The following is a 22041-nucleotide window of genomic DNA, read 5'->3' as shown; positions in this document are numbered from 1 at the left end:
TCGAGAAAATACATTTTTTTTACTTAGGTATATCGATTTTGAACTTCAATTTTTTTCAACCTAATTTTTTTACAACTATTAAACAATTAAATATTTACAACTTTTTTTTATTTACAATATTATAAATACATAACATATACAATTATTTTAACATATAAATATTATTTTCAATTGTGGTAACATCAGATTATCAGATGATGTCCAAAATTTTCGAATAAAAACTTATGGCTTCTATCTGAATGCATATATTTGTAAATAGAAAAACTAAAAACAGCTAGTACTTGAACCACTTCAAAAAGAACCTGGTAACCACTATTTTTTTCAATGGTTACTTTAAATTTTTGAAAAATTTCATTTCCAATAGTACCTTTAACGTTTTGACACAATGACTCAAATTATTTTATTAAAACTGTACTCTCTAACAATGATAATTTAAAGGATTCTAATTGAGTTTATAGTTTTCTGGACAAAACTATAATTTGATTTTATGAATGACAGTTGCTGTTGGAAAATGTTATTTTAGAAGGCTTTTATTTAGATATTTTTTTTAAATCAACAACATGATCAGCATAGAAATTAGCTGCTTCCAACCATGTTCCCCAACGTGTTAAAATGGGTTGCAGTGGCAGTGGAACAGCAGGAAGCATATCTCTCTAACATGGTATTCTTACAGGTGATTTCAGGAATACCTTTTTAATGCTCGCTATTAAACTGTTAACTAGTGGACATTTTTTCTTACTTTCTCAGCAACTCTGTTTATTCCATGTGCTAAACAAGTAACATATATTACGTTTGGATAAAATATTTTTAAATTTTATCCTGCTTTTACCATATATGGTGCGGCATTAGATAAAATAAGCAATAATTTATCATTAGGCACAGCAGTAGGAAGAAAAAAGTTTGCTAATGCTTCTTGTAGAAACCGTGATATTTTTAGAGCGTTGGTTTTTTTTTCCACTTGCTTACAGGAAATTAGATACGATTTTGGAAAGGTTTCATCGCTAAGTATACCAATCAATAAGTGCACAATGTATCTTCCTGACGAGTCAGTGATCTCGTCCACACATACGTAAAAATAATTATTACCTATTTTGGCTTTTGTGTTGTGAATAACTAAGGAGTATAACAAATTGAAATTATTTCTCTTTAGAGTTCGTTCACTGGGAATGTTTTGTGTGCAATATTTTTTTAAAAAAGAACTAAAGTTTTCATTAGATCATTTTGAAAGGGGCATATTAGAAGATACTTATCCACAACACAAGTCTTCGTTAAAAGTTTCTTGTTCGGTTTGTTTTTTGGAACTGACTGAAAGCACTTGGACACTGAATGTTGATGTTTTTCACCGGATTTGGTTTTTACTTTTTTAGCTAAATGTTTCGCGGTTCTGACATGCTGATCTATTTGAATTTTTTTTAAAAAAGAATATAAATATTCTATAATTGTACCCATTTTTAAAATCTAAGATTGAAGAAATAAACTAAAAATGAACTGTTTTTGCATAAAAATTAAAATATTTAAATTAACTCAATTAAAAATCGGTGTAGTAATCTTGAAAATGTCAAGAAATGACTGTGCAAGAAGGAAGAGCTAACATATATTTACAAGAGGCTCTTGATCTTTTCTGTTAACATTTAAAGAAGAAATACTCTGAGCATAAATTAAAAGCACTTAATTAATTAAGTCCAATATATGATATGTTTTTGTTTTTAGCAAAATTAAAGCAAACTATGCTGTTGTTAGAAAAAAAAATGTTAGCGACCTTTCAGTAGACTATTAAATGATTTGAATTTTAAATAGGTATCCTGTTTTTTGTCACAAGGAGTTCAAAAAATGCTTGAAAAAAGAAAAAATACATCGATTTATTGCGAACTAGCCTTGTGTCGGGATTTTTCTTAAACATAATCTCCAATTTTAAAATCTTTGTTTGTACCACCGTGTAAATTTTTAAAATAAAATAAAAAAATAATACGTATGTATTTACGGTTTTGCCACAACATGAGCAATAAACTTTATCCATATCCATAGATAGCTCTTTGTAAGGTTTTGTCCAAGTTGAAACATTTCTTATTTTCGGCATTTTCAAAGCACAACAATTATTCAAAGAAATACACATTTTTTACGCCTCCAATTCTATAACAAAAGTGAAACTAACCGTCAAAATAAAAATTTTTACCTAGAGACATAAACTGGCAAATAGAAACCCTTAATTCCAGGACAAAACGTGACAAAACTATAAGCCGCTGTCTTCTATTAGTTACTATACCAAGAATTTGAATACCAAGTGATTATAAAACAAAATTAAATATTGGCACTTTCATGCTATCTGTAAGTTTGAATATAAAAATATATAGTTAACATCTAATTTTCAAATTTTATGCACTTTATGTTCACTTTTATAAAAATATGCAAAATTTGACATTTTGCATTTTTTATGCATTATATGCAAAATATGCAATTTGCATATTTGCCTAAGTCTATTTATAAATATCTTGAAGATATGAAAATGATTATCGAGAAAGAGCTTCGAAAGAAAAGGTATTGGTTTAAAGATTATCATCCGATTTTTTATATTTTCGTCGCAAATGCCGGTCAACTTTGACCAGTTGTGACTCAGGAACCACTGCTGGTAATTAATTTTTTTTTAATTTCCAATTCTTAATTTCAATTTTCAAATAAGCTTCTTACCGAGTCTTTTACAACGGCGTTTTCTATTTATTTATAAGCCAAACAAATGTTTATAATTTTAGGACATTCCCAAGAGGCCACCGAAGTAATTAGATTTCAGTTTTATAAAGTACGTTATATAGGGAAAGTGTTTTTTCATAAGTTAAAAAATTGGCAAAGTTCTGTATGGTCTACTTTTTGTTGTACAAGATTTAGATTGCAAAATGTATTAAATCGATTTTGCTGATATTTCGTGGACTGTTTTATTATGTTAAAATAATTTTATAGACGAATTATGAAGTTCCTATGTGCAATCTAAGTGGTTGAAAAACACTGAATTGAAAGAGAAGGCTTCTTTTCCTCTCTCTTTTTGAATTTATTACTATTTTGCAGCTAGGGTAATAAATTAAAACATTTTTAACCACCGTATCTTATAGAAAATTCAATTGTCGCTATTTTATTTCATTACGACTTTGCTCCAAAATGAATTGTTTTAAAGATATAAGCAAGGAAAGTAGGAAAAAATCAATGTCTTTAATTTTAAAATATTTTACTTTTTTTATTAATATTTCCGATCTATTTGGGAGAGAGGATTAGTCAATTATTATTACTAAAGTTATCACACCATTTTTTCTTTCAAAAATTGAATTCCACCTATCACATTCACCTTAAAAGAGATCCTCTCTGGTCTAGAAAGTTCAATTATTGAATAACATTTAGTCAAAATTTACATATTTATTATACATGTCACTTGCTCTTTAACTCTTTGACGGGCGCGCTATCGGTCCTGGGTTCCGGTTTTAACTAATTTCAAGATTTCGTAAAGTATTATTACTTACATCCTCTTGACCGTCCCGCTATTCTCAAATTACTTTATTTATTGAATGACTGTATTAAGCTATTTACAAAGCACATACCGCGTTGGTATATGAGGAGTAACTGAGCAAAACCTCGATTATTAAATCCAAAATATATGATTTTGAGTTATTGACAAAAACTAATTGAATTAAACCTATTTAAAAGAATGTAAATATTTTATTGACTGGAGAAAATTATTATTACCATTATTTTTGACAAAAAATTGGATTTTTGTGTTTAATTTCGGAGTTTTTAATTTTTGAAGCTTTTATTTTGTTGGATTTTCTTAGTTTGCTTAAAAATTGTGTGGATTTATAGCATTTTGCCACATACGAATGGATTTATTTCATTTTGCTTAACCGTTGGTTAGATTTATGTAATTTTGCTAAATAAGTAAATACCTAAATGTCGAAAATAAAACACCAGTCCCTTAACTTGGCAAAAGGTTAATTTTGAATCTAAAAATCTGAAAATTGGTATGTTTGCTGTTTGGGCATCATACAAATATTCTATAACAACAAAAAAAATATATGACATCTATATGTCAAAAATTTGGATTGTATACCAAAGTATACATCGCCAAATAGACCGAAAAATAGGTCTGCATAGCATATCATACATTACCAAATTATGAAGGACAAGGAATATGAATAAGAACTATCAAAATTTAATCAAAAATATTTATTTATTAATGTGAACATCCATAAAACAATTCCTGTTCTGCACTAAACATAGTCCAATATTACACTTGTTACAAAATATGGCAGTTTGTCCCTTCTTGCAATTTCTGTACCTGTCCATTGCACCGTATACTAGAAAATGGAGAACAATATCACTACTGGAGAAAATTGTGGCACTACTGAAGGAATAGCTGCTGCTAGTCCCGCTTTACTGACTGAAACAGATAATATTTCTACAGCTTCTTATATATCTTCTTCAGAAGTTATATTTTCTTCAACATCATCTGTGTCTTCTGTGAATTTTTTCAATAAATTACGAGATAATACCTCTTGTTCGTCATCACCACTACTCTCTGGGTCGCTTTCAGCACCAACTGGAGGCAAAAGCGTCATTATTCTGTAAATTCTCCTTGCTTTAGTCTGAAAAAAAATTAATGTCAAATAAGCCATATCGGGCGGTGTTTACTATACAATACATAAAGTTTTGAATCGATTTGCTGAAAAAATATTTACATTACACCAAAAATTTGTTTATACATAAACAGTATAATGTTTCAAAAATAAGTTCCCAACAAATTAGCACTGTACAATGAAAAACAATAAACTAATATAAACACTTACCCTTTGTTGGTTGGAACAACACGCGTGCTCAGCCATTTTGTCGAGACTGTATCCATACCATCAGAACTAAATGCGCGAAATTAAGAATTTTCGGGCTGATTTCCACTCGGCTACTTACGATAGTGTATACTCAACTATACAGTGCCAAGAACTGGGTTTCAAATACTATTGATTGTCAAATAAAAAACTTGAAATATTATGTATATTATAACATACGTTGCCAAGTTAAGGGATAGGAAAATACTATTATTTAGTTATAAAATAAAGCTTCTCAAATATGTAGGCCTGTATCATCTTCTAGACAATCACATTTATTTTCCATTTCATCAACTTCATTAGCGGTGTCATGTTCTTGGTTTTTTTAGAATGTCCTTATCCTATTTAAGATCTTCTTCTTCTTTCCACGTGTTTTCAAATTCTTATATCAGTAAACCTTTTAACGATTGTTTTTTCTTGTCTTTTAAGAATTTAACGAATCCAGATGACAAATTAAAGCAGATGATACTTCCATCAATCCTCCTCCAGCCATATCTTCTGTCCATGTGTAGAATACGGAACTTTTATTGTGCATATAAATACAGCATAAAATGTAAAAACTCACTTGTTGAGCATAAAAAGCACCATTAATAGGTGTTCGTGGAGGGGGCTGCACTTGCTGCATATCAAAGCAAAAGATGATTGAATCCGGTGACAATTCTCTTGCTAACTCATAAAAAGCCTTGCCTCTTTTATTATAAAATCTGTACTGTAATATCAAGTCGTTTTTTTCCTTGTCATCTTTTGCTATTTTAATTTTGTGCTTTAATCTAGTACACAGAAAACAGCAGTCAGATACTGGGGAAGAAAATCCGATATTGAATTTTGTTCTAAAAATCTTGACAAATATCGTCAAACTGGAGATATGAAATATGGTTATTATGTGTACATTGTGAGTTATATAGTCTATATAATTTCAATATGTTTAGGTTGGCAGATAAATAAACCCTCTTTTATTCTGATCTGTTATAGTGACTTTAGCATCCTTTTAGGTTTCCAATAAATTCAATATTTTCTTTATCTTCACTTTTTTATGAGAAACCTCCCGTTCTTCATTATTTTAGTGCAACAGTATTCTGTTTGTTTTTAAAAACAGTATTTACCCTTGGCTCACTGATTCCTAGAGAGGTTGACAAGAATTTTAGACAAACTCTTGTGGGTCTGGTACCCTTTATAGGTGTTACATGATAAAGGCTATTAAATGAGCGATAGCGAGAATTAGCTGATAATTTGTGAGATGTCAAGAATATAGTGGATTTTATCGATTAAGAGAAATTTAAGATGGAACTATCCCGAGACAAAAATTTTCAAAATCCGGATTCTATGGAAATCCATGAGTTCGATTATTTATTCTACATTGCCAAAGATAACGTTAATATATGTTAACATTTTTGTATACAAAAGGCATAGAGGCGGAACATTAAGATTACCACATGCCAAAATTGTGTACTTACTCAAGTGGAGTAAGAGGAATTATTTTTTTTGGAATACAATTTATTATGTTTTTATGTTTTATTTTTGTACTTTTTTTAAATAAATGATTTGACTTACCTATCTCAATTTTCTGATTATTTAGAACTTTATATAAAGGATAAATATGTATCTTTTAAATTTAATCCATACGTTTGTCTGCTTGAGGCATTAAGTCCTGCCGTGCGCCCACTCTTGTGATTTTCAAAGCGCGCCCGCCCGAGGGTTAACTTTTCTTACTTTATTAACTAATACCTTTAACTCTGATAATTGTAATAGTAATTTTCCCCGAAGAGGAAGTGAGAGGCTTATTGTTAAAACTTTTTATACCTATTATCCTTACTACTATTGGAATTATTCCAGAGAATCTCCTAGAAAATACCTATATAAAAATTGGATCTGAAAAGTAATCTTTATAAAACAACACAGAAAGCTGTACCACTCAAGCGACATACAGATGCGCATAAAAACTTTTAGGAGATATTTAAGCATACCAAGTCATCTAGGGCTCGATAACGCAAAAGGAGCTCCACCAGAGATCAATCCTTTTGTTTACCTTTAGAGGGAGTACTGGACTCTGGGTGACTGTTTATTAAATAATAAAGAGTTATATAATTGAAACTTCCCCAGAAAACACAGTATTGGTTATGGATGAATAAATATATAGAATTTAAAAATTACTCTTACAAAAGGGGACACCATTAAGTCTACTAAAATAAAAGTTAACCAAGTTGACAAAATTTCTACTACAATAATCGTTTATTTTTACTATCTTTAACGTACTTTTTAAACTTTTGTCCAATTTATTCGTCGTAACTTTTAAATGCAATTTTGGTATTTTTCATTCTCTTCACAGTTATTTTTTATTCAAGCCTATGGGCTGTCTTTTCCGAGAAAAACAAGTTTATATGCAGTGCTGTACTTGGTTCAATGAACGTACTGATATTGAGAAATTATAAGATATGCACAAATATAGAGAAAGAGAGGAGATTGCATAAAGAAAGTAAACTCGTTGAACAATATAATATAAAATTAACAAGCAGTATTGAATTAGCAAATTTGATGTATTACAAACATATTTAGGAGTAACATAATAAAAATTTAGTCTTCAACCCTTAAACAGATTCAAACAGAAAATAATATAAAAACCTTATGCAAGAAAATTAAGGTTAATATCAAGGACGGGAATCCGTGCCTATCTGAGACTGTGAACATTAGTGTTTACTTTACGTAAGGCAGTTACCCAATTACGTACACAACTGAGAATCTGACATAGAACATGAAACATACACACATGTACACTAATACCGATTAGTCGGCAAATCACCAGACATCACCTTAACTGACTCATCATACAGCAAGATTTGTGCTGCAAATACTGTGCTTCTCAATATTGAAGTTTAACAGCATCGTATCCATAGGATGCTTGGTACAAAGAAAAAAGTATAACTTAAGCGATGCTTCAAAGAAACAATCATCTTAGTGAAATTATAGCCTTGACAAAGTATGAGTGCAGTTTTCCCTGGCAATACGTCCCAAGTCATAGAGATAAAATAAATATGAGACAAATAGAGAAGCTTCAGAAGAGAATTTAGTAATCAATCCAAAAATAAAAATTTACGGGGATCAAACAGAGATCCGCAACAAATTGCGGAATCTATCTCTATTCTAAATATCTCAATGACTCCAATCTGCTGTCTGACGGCTAACGATTAGCTCAATTAGCTAGCTTTTGTATAAATTATTGTTGCTGTTATAGGATTGTATGTCACCTTAATACAAAAGCAAAGGATATATCAATTAAAAAATCTGTGATGTATTGGCGCAGAGCTGACATATAGCTAGTCTACCAAAGTCCTTACGACTTGTATAATGGTATTAGAAGATGTGAAATAACTCATTTAGCTGCTTTACAAACGATGAAGAACAGACAACTTGCAAATCAAATAAAATCAGTTTTTAATAGTTTGTGGCTACACCAGTTTACATTGTTTTGTGTTGCATTTTAAACATTTTAATCGTTAAAAAACTTTTGCATTAAAAACTTCTATTTAAAAAATCTTTATGAAAGGTCTATATATTTTAAATATTCACTGTTTGATTATATCACATAACGTGTTTGGACTAATAAGTCCATTATCAGTGCAGTTACCAGGTATAGATGAGTAAAAGCCACTAAATATGTGGGTAAAAAACCTTTAAATGTTGTTAGTTTTGGAAATTACTACATATCTTTTCTTCTTCAGGTACCATCTCCGCTACGGAGGTTGGCAATCATCATAGCTATTTTCATTTTTGAGGCAGTAGCTCTGAAAAGTTGTTTTGAACGTCATCCAAACCATTCTCTCAGGTTCTTCCGATGCTTCTTCTGCCTTTTATCTTTCCGTGCATTATGAGTCGCAGGATGCCATACTTCTCGCCCCGTATCACATGTCCGAGATACTGTTGCTTTCTTTCCTTAATTGTTAGTTCAACTTCTTTCTCTTTACCTATTCTTCTCAGTACTTCATTGTTCGTAACTCTATCCACCCAGGAAACCCTCATAATTCTTCTATAGGTCCACATTTCAAAGGCGTTAAGTCGTCTCATTGTGTCTAGATTTAACGTCCATGATTCCACTCCATAGTATAGTACACTGTACACGTAACATTTTGTTAGGCGTACTTTAAGAGCTAATGTTAAATCTATCATATATATATTAACATATCTTTTATATAATATATATAATATAATATAGTTATAAACAAATTTACATCATAGCAACGCAAGACTCCCAGGAGTTTGCCAACCCAAGAGCTAGTGTTGCTATCAAGCACTCATAGAGACACCTTCTCTTGGGTTGGCAACCCCTAGGAGTCTTGCGTTGCCATAATGTAAATCTGTTTATAACTAAAACATCGTTTAAATTTATCAACAGATATATACTTATTTACGTTAACAAGATAAGTTAACGATATTTAAAGGGTTTTTACCCACATATTTAGTGTTTTCACTTATGTATACCTGGTAACTGCACTGATGATGGACTTATTAGTCCAAAAACGTTCTGGACTATTTATTGCAAATTGAATTTTGTTTGCATATTAACGATGTTTATTAATTTCATTTATAATTGAGCGTTTTACTGATAATTTACTTTATTATTATATAAATATTCATATCCATACCAGTAGAGTGGCTTAAATCAGAGTCCGTACCATTGCCCAAAAAACCAGGATCAAAAGTTTGTGAAGACTATAAGACCATAAGCCTAATGAGCCATATGCTAAAGCTGTTTTTAAAAGTCATTTACAAAAGAATTTACCGTAGATGCGAGGAACAAATTGCGCTTAATCAGTTTGGACTTGTGAACGCTGGTGGTACGAGGGAAGCTTTATTTAGCGCGCAGGTATTGTTTCAGAAATGTAGAGATGTCAGCTGTGCTGTTTTTGCACGCCTGATTGACTACAAGAAGGCTTTCGATAGAGTCAGGCATGAACAAATGATGAAAGTGCTGAAGAGGACATGGATTGACGGAAGAGATCTAAAAATAATAGCTAACCTGTATTGGAATCAATCAGCGGTGCTCCGAATAGATATAAAATATACAGATCAGGTCAAAATCTTAAGACAGGGGTGCATAATTTCAACACTGATATTTAATCTGTACTCGGAGCACATTTTTGAAGAGGCTCTAAAAGATATTGATGAAGGAATCTTAATAAATGGAGTCAAGCTCAATAACTTGCGGAATGCAGATGATACAATAGTGTTTTCCAATACCATAGAAGGGCTACAAAACTTAACGAACAAAATAACGGAAATAAGTAGAACATATGGACTGGATATAAACACCAGCAAAACCAAGCTAATGATCATCAGCAAGAAAAACATAACTGGAGCAAATCTGTATGTGAACCAAATAAAAATTGAACGTGTCTCACAGTACAAGTACTTGGGAACTATAATCAATGAATCGTGGCACAATAGCCAACATATTAAACGTCGCATCAGAAAGGCAAAAAGTGCATTCTTGACTATGAGCTCTGACTTCATGAGCTATGACTTCAAGAAACAAAACACTCACCCTCACCCTAGAAACAAAAATAAGGTTCCTTTAATGTTATGTGTACTCAGTGCTTTTGTACGGAGTAGAAACGTGAACATTGAAGGCAGAAACTCTAACAAAACTTCAGGCTTTTGAGATATGGTTATAGAAAAGGATCATGATGATACCATGGACAGACCAGACAAGTCACCAATGAAGAAGTTTCTTCGGAGGATGAACACAACCGCGGATTTGGTCAACATAGTTAATGGCCGTAAACTGCAGTACTTGAGACATATAATGAGAAATGAAGGCAAATATGACCTACTCCAATGCATTTTGCAAGGTAAAATTGAAGGAAAAACAGGACGAAGAAGAATATCCTGGCTTGCTAACCTGAGAGCATGGTATAGAAAGACCTCATTACAGCTATTCCGTATAGCAACCAACATCATTATACCAGAATGATCGCGAGATATTTTTAACATTTAAATCACGTGTATAATATTAATTACGTAAATTTATATTATTACCATATGTACTTAATTAATATATCAACAATAACAATTAATTGTCAAGCGCATTTCTTATATTTCGTTGTCGTAAAATAAAAGAAAAAATAAAAAAAAAAAAAAGAATAAATAACGATCCAGAAGTTATATTGAATATAAAAAAGAGAAAACTTGAATACTTAGGCCACCTGATGAGAGGACAAAAGTACACATTCCTACAAAAGATAATGCAAGAAAAAATTCAAGGACGCAGAAATCCAGGCCGTAGAAGAATGTCCTGGATGAGAAATCTAAGAGACTTGTTTGGCTGTACCACTAAGGAATTATTCAAAACAGCAGTAAATAAAATTAGAATCGCCCTAATGATATCCAATCTCCGATAGGAGAGGCACTCAAATAAAAAGAATTGTAAAATATGTGTTAACATCTTTCATTAAAGACTATTTATTTAATTGGTTTTGGATATCTCGTTTAGAATTTATTCACAGCCTGTCTTCTTCTTCTTCTTCTTCTTTTTAGATAGGTTTGTATTACGGTCATTCTTACTGTTGTGTTATTGTTATTATTTTGTCGTTGAGATATCATACCCCAGATCAAAGGGTATGAACCAGAAGCGGTGTTTTAGACTGATCCATATACCCAGATGCTTTTTTAGGTCCTCCTATATTACATTGGATAAATTATATTGGATGGAAAATAAAATTAGAAACAACGCAAAGAGGAATGGAACGAATCATGCTTGGAATGTCACTGAGAGACAAGATTAGAACCACCCAGATAAGAGGTAGAACGAAGATTAGGGATATTGTGGAAGAAATTACAAAAATAAAATGGCGCTGGGCAGGTCACGTAGCCCGATATAATGACAACAGGTGGACATGGAGAATTGTAGAATGGAGACAAAGGACGACAACAAGAAGCATGGAAAGACCTCAAAAAAGATGGGTAGATGACATAAGAGCAGTGGTAGGCAAACAGTGGATTAGACTGGCGCAAGATAGAGAAAGATGGAAGCAATTGGGAGAGACCTACATTCAGGAGTGGATGGAAAATGGTTGACAAAGAGATATTACATTGAGGTCCTCGTATTATGTACAGAAAGCAACAACACCTTTTGTTATAAACCAAGTAGAAGTAAATATTTGATCCCAAAACTCCGGGGCTACCCGGATAAGACAAGTTTTGAAACATAGCTACTAATTAGATACCTACCTAACATTTGTAGATTATACTAAATTATTATAGTTTATTATTTTACATTAATTTTAAGAAATTTAGGAAGATGCATATTGATATGATACTCCTTGATTACAAAGAAAAATAGATATTCCCAAGAAAATCAACTGAGATGAAGCACTAAATATGAAATATAAATCTTGAAATCAGATTACAACGTAATATAATATTTGTCGATAATAACAATTGTAGTAAATTATATACTATGAAAATAATTTTTCCATTACTTATTACTTGTAATTCTAATACGGGCCTGGACGGGCTTTGTGCCGGAAAACAACTGAAACACGTCCTCCTTTGCCTACTTCACTCCGTTAATATTCTACGTTGTTTCATCCTTAGATTTCGACTTGGAAATTTGTGGAATCGAGTTTGCCGTGAATTAGACTCGCGTTGCCATTTTATACGCCGCCAACTTGATGAAATTTGCTGGAAACGCTTGATTTATCGAATGACGAGCTGGTAACTAATGGCACTCAACTTTATCGTATTTGAAACTTTGTTTTACGCTGTTTCACCTAATAAAAATTCTTTAAATAATTGATTTTTAATGTTTATTGGTAAAAATTTAGAGACGGAATATACATACAGAATGTAAAACATTATTAAAAATCTTTAGAATTGCAAAACACGAGATACAACACGATTCTACTTATTCAATTAAATGTAATTAAGGTTGGTATAAAGATACACTCTCTCTTTTCAATATATTTCTTTACACGACATAATTATTTATTTTAGATGTATAGTGTGATCAGATTATTATTTAAACACGGCATTAAATTTTGGATAAAGATCATTCTAGTGAAAGTACATTATAGATGAATATATGAATTATTTTGGAATCTGGATATTGCTTTTTGCACACATGCTGATGAAAAGAGGTCTGGATATACACGTTCATCGGCCTAGAACACATTGAATGATAGGAGACAGATGATTTAGGATCCTACGTTGCCTACAATAGAGTCCGTACAAGAATTGCATCGGAATATGCACCGATGATGCTCTTGCAATATCTAAGAAAATTTTAAAGTCTACAAGCGCTTGTGCAACAAAAGTTTACACTGTGTATATGGAAACACTGTACGATCCACAGAGAAGCTCTAGCTTCTAAAGAGATATCTCCTAGGCCCTGATTCTATTTCATTTTGATGTCGAAATGTAAAAGCGACTACGCCATGACAGTCGCAATCGCTAGCGATTCTCATTCATTTCGATTGTAGTTAAAACTGGAAATATTTACTTTATTTTGACACTGTTGAAAATTTGGGTTGGCCCCCTTGTTTATTGGCTGCACTACGCTTGTTGAATGTTTGTTTTGTTTACGTTACGTAAACGTCTTTTTTTCTTGTTTGAGGTGTTAAATCTTATAGTGGCCATTCTCAATTACATTTTGAATTGAAAGAAAATGGATGCAGAGGCTGTCGGTGATCGTGGCACTAAATTGTCTGTGGAGCAAAAGGAAATCATGGTGGCTTTTTTGGAGGACTATGGTGATTTTGCTAAGGGAAAACTCCTTTGCAATGATGGTAAGGAAATAAAAAAAGCAATGTGGAAGATTCTTAAGTTATAACCACTAAGGTTAATGTAACCACTAAGACTTGACTTAGTGGTTATATTCTAATATATTTTTAAATTTACTGCAGCTTAGTAATACTTACCTAAACATTTTGGGTATCCTAGAGGCATAAACACCCTCCTCCAAATATGGTTCTAATACCCTTATCAAATAATTGACAGCTTGTTTATTAAACCGGAATTGCTGCCTAAATTGAGCATCAGTTAGTGAAAAAAGATTTTGAGTATCCCGTAACATTCTTCTTATCCTCCGTTGTGAGCGTCGGATATCTATCCTCTCTAATTCCTCCAAAACTAGCAACTGTCCGTAAAACACAGCCATATTAATACTTTTTGCCTCAGTTTTCCTTGCAAGGATCAAAACACAACACCGCCTAAACTGAACATAAGTTCACTTCTCCCAGTCCACCCAGTCATGTCAGATTAATTTCGACTCGAAATGAAATTTCAACCACTTTCTTGAAGTTGAAATTAATTTCGATAAATCGAAAATTAGTGACGTCGTTTGGTTAGTTTAGCTGAAATCCACAAGGCTCGCAATTTCGACGTCGCCATATTAATTTCGACATGGTTTAAGTCGAAATCTCAATTAGAATCAGGGCCCAGGCCTGAATGGTTGTAACAGTAGTTAATTACGTAAATATCATACCTTCGAAAACTAGAATCTTTTCTGCACTTTATAAAGACACGAGTGCAGTACATTTAGCATTAATATTTTATTGTGAGGAAAGATGGTTATCACCTGATAAATTTTTACGTGTTTTTGAAATAAGAATGATGTTTTAGTTTTGATGAAATTGAACTACTTGGTTGGCATATTCGAGAAACTAATTATTATGAAGTTTTTGCTTCAAGGAGGCAATATACATTATATTGGATACGAGTGATAAAGTTAATGCTTTTGGTGGAAAATTGGAATTGTGGAGCAGAAATTTAAAGCAAAAAAAAACTAGCAATGCTTGCAAATATCGATAAATATATTTAAACTTAGAAGGTTAAAGAACAATACGTGAAAGTTGTTTTTTATCATAATAAATCTCACATTGAATTTTAGGCAGGGGTAAATGATGAGTTTTCCGCACTACAAATCAGAGAGTTCCGTATACTATTACCGTTTTCAACATCTTACTTTTGCGAAAAGTAGAAAAGAAAGACCGCGCAAAAGCTGGAGTTGGAATTCTACTAAAAAAGAAATGGGAAAAATCTATAGACGATTGGGAACCCATAAACGAGAGAATTGCCAAACTGAAAATCAAGATGTATGGCAGAGAAATTATAATACTAGCAACATACGGTCCAACGGAAGACAGTCCAGCCAATGAGAAAGAACGATTTATCGAACAACTTCAAGAACAAATGGATAAGAGAAAACCTAAACAAGAAATATTAATAGTGGGGGATTTAAATGGAAGAGTCGGAAGAAAAGACAATGACAGAACAGTTGGTCCATTTGGAGAAGACACAATTAACGACAACGGAGAAAGATTGGTAGAACTATGTGAAGTAAATGATTTGAAAATTATGAACGGATTCTACAAACACAAAAATATACATAAGTACACATGGACTCAAGAGACAAGAAAACTAAGATCCATTATTGACTACATTATCATGAACCACAAAAGCTCCATCAAAGTGAAAGACATCAGAGTGAAAAGAGGGGCAGAGTGTGGAACAGATCACAAACTTGTGGTGGCATGGATGGAATTCCCCTATATCTGGACAAAACAAAAACATACATCGATTGTTACAACGGGAACGACAATAAACGAAAAGAGGCTCAAATTACATCTATTGCAGGAAGAATCAATAAAAGATTTATACAAAAGAAGACTAGACCAAAAACTAGAAAAATTCAGATATGACACGTTAGATGAAATGCATGAACACATAAAAACCTGCCTGATTTCAGCGGCCTTAGAAGCTCTTGGAGAAGACGACCAAAGGACGACCAGAATATCAAATTAAGGGAAGACACATTGAAATGCATAAAAGAAAAGAAAAAACTACACATAAAATACCTAAACACCAAAAAACAGGAAGACTTAGACCTATATAGAGCGAAAAACAGAGAGGTAAAGAAAAGAGTAACAAATGAAAAGAACGAACGATGGGAACAAGCATGCACAGAGATAGAACGACATATCGGAGGAACGAGAAATTCAGAATCATGGCGAATATTAAAAGCACTTCAACGAAATAAGACAGAGAAAACCCAAATCGGCAAAATTAGTGAAAACGGGTGGCAAGAATACTACGTAGAACTACTTACAGAAAACCGTCCCCAATTTCAGGAAGAAAATATAGAACATGCAGGAAATGGGGCATACGACCAGATAGAAATAAGCCTGGCAGAATTTAAGAGAGCAATCAAGACATTGAAGAACAAAAAAGCCAAAGCACCCGGAGGAATACCAAACGAACTAATTAAAAACGGAACGGAAAAGATATTCCGCATGCTACATAGAATGTTCGAAAGAGGACTAAATGGAGAAGAAATACCTGCGGAATGGACACAAGCATACATCACATCCATACATAAGAAAGGAAACAGGAAAAAATGTGAAAACTATAGAGGAATTAGTATAATATCGTCGGTAGGTAGACTTTACGGGAAAATTATTCAAGAAAAACTAGAAACTGAAATAATATAAAAAATTGGAGAAGACCAAGCAGGGTTCACAGTAGGAAAATCATGCCTAGATCATACGTACACATTAGAACAACTGATAGAGAAGAAAATGGCAAAAAGTAGACCGGTCCATCTGGCCTTTGTTGACCTAAAGAAAGCATATGACTCAATACCTAGAGTCAAATTATGGGAAGCAATGAATGATCTCGGAATCCGACAAACACTAATAAAAGCTGCTAAAGCACTATACAAAGAAAACAAAGTAGCTATTAAATGTGGAAATAAAGCCTACAATATATTTAAGACGACAAAAGGACTTCTACAAGGCTGTGCTACGTCCCCTACTCTGTTTAAAATATTCTTGGAAAAGACACTCAAACCATGGAGGAGAAAGTGCGAAGGAATGGGCATACCAGTAAGAGACGAATACCTATACACCTTAAGTTTTGCCGACGATCAAGTAGTCATCGCACAAGATGAAGAAGATCTCAGCTTTATGCTTAGAAAACTAGAAGAAGAATATAAAAACAACGGAATGGAAATAAACTTAGAGAAAACCGAATGCCTAACAACAGAAAACAAGGATATGAGAAACCTAGAGATAGACGAGAGAAGACAAATAAATGGAACAGATAAATTCAAGTATTTAGGAACCATAATATCGAACCAGGGAACAACAGAAGAAGATATAAACAACAGACTGAGACAAACAAGAAACTGTATAAGACAACTAAACTCAGTGTTGTGGGATAAGAACATTACGATAAAGACAAAAAAGAGAATATATAATACTCTGACAAGAAGTATCCTGATATATGGGTCCGAAAACTGGACAATAAACAAGAGAAATAGAGGTAGAATAAGAGCAGTAGAAATGGAGTTCCTGAGGAGAAGCTGTAGACTTACAAAAAGAGACAGAATTGAAAACGCAGAGATTAAGCGGAGAATAGGAGTGCAATCAGACATAATCGACTATATAGAGGAGAAGAGACTATCCTGGTACGGCCACGTCAGAAGAGCGGACAGAGGACGCTGGATAAACAAAATGACAGAATGGAGCCCGATTGGAAGAAGAAAGAGAGGAAGACCCCGAAGGTCATTCAGAGATAAAATCGACGAGGCTATGGAGAAAAGAACCCTGCGAGATGGAGACTGGAATGACAGGGAAAATTGGAGAAAACAGTTGAGTGAAGGAAGACAGTGAAAACTGTGGAAATCCTTAGTAGTAGTACTTTTGCGAAACAGGATTTTCCGCGGTGGCTACTTTGAAGACCAAATAGAGATCGCAGCTAAATATAGAAAAAGAACTAAGAGCGTCTATTTCTAATATTACACCCAGTAAACTTAGATACTCTACTGTTCGATAAACTTTGCTCTGGAAACTAGGCTCAAGGAAGTTGGGCCTAGCTGGGCACTTACGGTCACAGCTGCTAAGTTACAAGATTTGGGAACTCTAGAAAGTTCTACACTGATTTACGAGGTACTGAACAGGAAGGAAATTTAGAGAAAGAACCATTTTGTGACACAGAAGCTTAAAGGTACTGTGGAAGAACGTTCATGGTCCATGTCGGCACACTCAATTTTTTGTATGATGTTTCGCAAATAAAATATTTTTTTTTCTTCTCTTGATTTTTCCTCTATAAATATGTCAACGTATCACTAAAAAATTGTACCGATTTATACGGTTGAGTTAAAACAATTTGTTTTAATTTGAAACAGATTGTTTTCCCCCTGACTCCTCATATATTAAACTTGTTCATAATTTAGTATTGATAATACAGTGCTCTTTATAAGTGTACCTATTCTATCTGCGTTCATTTGTATTTTATTTTTTATTTTGTCAGAATTTGTGGTTTCCGCCCCTCTTGAGAATCACTTGGTATCTTAAGTGTTACTTGGTAAAAAAGTTCTTCTAATAAAAATAATTTTATCTGAATCTGATATATCTAAATAATTATTATATCTATTATGTAATCAGTACAAATTTCACATAAAATATGCAAAATTTATTCTTTATTTCATTTACCTTATTTTAAAATGTTTATTATAAAGTTTAAATGAAAATATTTCTTGTTTTAGTTCAGATTAATGTTTTTGTAGTGCTTATAAAGATATATTTGGTTTGACGTTTCTTGTTCTTACTATTTTTCACAAATTAAAGTTTAGTACCTAAAACAGTTATATTCATATACATCTGAGATGTATTTTTAAAAATATTCCAGTTATTGATTGCATTTTAAAAACAATTAATTATAAACTAGTTTTAAATCGATATCAAATAAAATATCATTGCTTTGGCTATGTTTTAAAATATAGTATCAACAAGTAAAATTTTAAATTTCGTTTTTTTCGGTTACGGATATTCTTATATTCGGTATAAGTTTTTAAAATCGATTCTGATATTATCTTTGACACATAGGATTGCTTAGTTTCTTCAATGTGCTGTCAGGTTTGAAGATAGAATATAGCTAAATATTGAAAAATGACGATATTTTTTCTAGGCAGCGATATATTAATCTTAATCCGTGAAATGCTCTTTGTACGTTGCCGAAAAGTTTTATTAAATGATTTACTTAAGATTTTTGCGATTTCAACTTTAAAGATTGTTTTAAAAAACTATTGAAGAAATATTATCAAAAGTTGAAATTCCGTAAGAACGGATTTCAAAATAATTTTACTACTTTGATTTCCAATTTTTCAAACATCAACAAAGAATTCACAACTTTAAGAATATAGTATTAAACAAGAAACGTTAAGCTATCTAATTTCTAATCAATACAAGCATTGTTTTTCTCAAATAATAAGGTTACATCAATATGATGTGCACAGGCCAATTTCCAGGACTGTACCCACCCCTTCCAGTGGCTACCCCCTGCATAAAGGCCATCAGTCCCAGCGAAGGATGGACGGCGGGAGGATCGACAGTTATTATAGTAGGAGATAACTTCTTTGATGGACTACAAGTCGTTTTTGGCACTATGCTCGTTTGGAGTGAGGTAAGATCTTATATTGTTTCAGGGGTGTAGCAATACATAAGTTAATAAAAATTGTTACAAATTTCGCATACATACTATATTTGTACCTTTCTTATTACCTTTACCTATACCTTTCTTTATTACTTGTACTTACTTAGCTATAATTATTTTTGTCTGGCTTTTAGTTGTCTTTTGGTTAGATGTCATATTTTATACCATTTTCTACATATTTGAGCTTTATTTTACCTTTTAATGTCTGTTTTACCTTATTTTTCTGCCTTTTCCTTATATTGACATTTGCGATTTGGTAGTTTATTATTGTTTCTGCTTTTGTATTGTCGTTTGCCTAATTTACATCATAATTTAGTCTAGAAAAATAGAAATTTAATCCTGATATTATTGCCTCTTTGTCATATTTTTTCTCGTACGGTAACTATGTATCTAGGTCAAGAAGCTTTAGATATGTTCTAGAACAAGTTTGATATAAGTACAAAAAAATATTTTAATTATATCTAAAATATACAGGGTGTCCAGAAACTTTCCTGACAAAAGATATTTCCACTCGTCCTTGTTCTTTAGGTCAGTAGTCTCTGAGCAGCTCTTCTACCATTACAACTTTTGCCGCAGGTAAACAAAGATATTCAAGAGACACCATCAGGACCGTACCTACAGGTAGTGTGAAATTTCTACCAGTAAAAATGTTAACCAATTTTGGAGGACATGGTGGAAAAGTAATATGTGAAAACTTTATCATACCCCCTCCACTACCACATGGCATCTACTATACTCTACTCTATTATAAACTTAAACAGTCTAGCTGATTTGTTTTGTTTCTTTAAAATTTTTCTGTATCTTTCATGATCGTACTAACCACGCCATTCACGAGGTTTCAATTTTTTTTACGACGTCGCGTCACTTCAAGCTGCAACCTTATTATATTCCTCTTACTTAAGCTCCTCTTACACTGTCTTTTTTTTCCTCTCCAGCCATTGCACACAAACGGAGCATTATTATCTTCATACACTGTGTACAATGTACACATGTTACTCTCATTCATTTCAATTACGAGCCAAAACAATTATGTTATGTGAATACCTAAACAATAGTACAACAAACCAGAATATCTATGTTTCGTGGACCTAAAGAAGGCATTTGACCGGATAAAATTAAAGGACGTTATCTATTTATGTACACAAGAGAGATCCCTCTAGGAATAAACAAAACGATCATAAATATCTACCAAAACAACACAATAAAAGTAATAATAGAAGAAAAACTAACTAACCCTATTGAAGCTAGCAATGGGATAAGACAGGGAGATTCCCTGAGTCCTCGAGTGTTTAACCTGATTATGGATGAATTAATAAAAAAGGAAAGAACTAAAAAAGAATACTAAATGGAAGAAAAACAACTTAAACTACGCCGATGACGTAATACTACTCTCTCAAAGTAAAGACGATTTACAACGTATGCTGCACCAATGTAATATAACCGCCAGAAGATTTAACATTAATTTTCTTAAAAAAGACAATATGCATGGTTACAACAGCAAATTTACCAAGATGTAAATTGGAGGTGAAAGATCAGATAATAGAACAAGTGATGGAGTTTAAATATCTAGGCATAACATTATCTAGCTACGGAATGCTCGAAAATGAAGAGGGAGATCAAGTGAATAGAGGAAGTAGAGCCGCAGTCTGCCCGAATGAAACAATATGGAGAAATAAAAATATTGGGAAAGAAAAGAAAGACAGAATTTACAAAACAGTTATCAGACCAATAATGATATACGCAGCAGAAATACGAGCTGACACAGGCAAGACAAAAAGAATGTTAGAAACAGTAGAAATGAAAATACTTAGAAAAATTGATGGTAAGACACCATGGGATAGAGCTAGAAGTATAGATATACGACGTAGATGCAAGATGAAGAACATCAAGGACTGGGTAAGAAATAAAGGAGTAGACTTTAACGATTATATAAGCCGAATGTCAACAAGTAGAGTAATAAAGACGGCGAGAGACGGTTTCCCAATAGGAAAACTATCAGTAGGAAGACCACGAAAACGATGAAACCACAACTTACTGAAGGTACATTGAAAAACAGACAGAGTCATGTCTATATAAAAAGAAGAAGAAGAATACCTTAATCAGATGATTACTCAACCAACTCAAACCAGTCGGCTTTTCGCTTATTTTCCGTTTATCTGCATTGCCATTTACTCATTACTGCCTCCCTCTCACATATGCCATATCTATCAGTAATCTATCTTAACAACAATATCCTATTAAAGTTATATATTTCTTGAATATTGGTTTAAAAATCAAACAACCTAATACATAAAAAACAATTTTTTTATGGTATATGATTTATGGAGGTTACGGTTCATTACTGAACCCTAACGATCCTCAGTCACTGGAATATCAGAAGACCCAACTCCACCCAGCCTCTGTTTTTTTACCTTATGTGGTCAGATGTACCATTTTCTGATAATATCATTAGTTACTTTGATTTTTTAATAACAGCACTCTATATTTTGTATTATTATTTAAATCTCCACTTCAATACGAGTTCAACAATATGTAACATTTGGTATTTTATGTAGTCACGAAGCTCTTGAATTATTAAAACTTCTCAGTGCCAAATAATTTGAAGTAATTCAGTAAATATAGAATGCTGTAATTTTGACATTAATTCATAAAACTTACAAAATCTTGACGTCTATTGACAAGTTTATAAAATAAATTG

The 22041-nt window shown here is 32.5% G+C and overlaps 1 protein-coding gene across 3 annotated transcripts in view; it reads left to right on the top strand.

Moving 5' to 3' along the window:
• The window catches only part of kn (EBF transcription factor knot), a 379602-nt gene that overhangs the window by 326498 nt on the left and 31063 nt on the right, over window positions 1-22041 (top strand). For 2 of the 3 annotated variants that reach the window (XM_072538021.1, XM_072538019.1), the window contains exon 10: window positions 19147-19313. In XM_072538021.1, coding sequence (XP_072394122.1) covers window positions 19147-19313 — 167 coding nt within the window. Of the gene's footprint in view, window positions 1-19122; window positions 19314-22041 lie in introns of all 3 variants that reach the window. The other variant, XM_072538018.1, reaches the window with a different exon arrangement.

This window comes from Diabrotica undecimpunctata, chromosome 7, assembly GCF_040954645.1.
Source record: "Diabrotica undecimpunctata isolate CICGRU chromosome 7, icDiaUnde3, whole genome shotgun sequence".
Lineage (NCBI taxonomy): Eukaryota > Metazoa > Arthropoda > Insecta > Coleoptera > Chrysomelidae > Diabrotica > Diabrotica undecimpunctata.
This window is presented reverse-complemented; position numbering and strand designations above follow the sequence as displayed.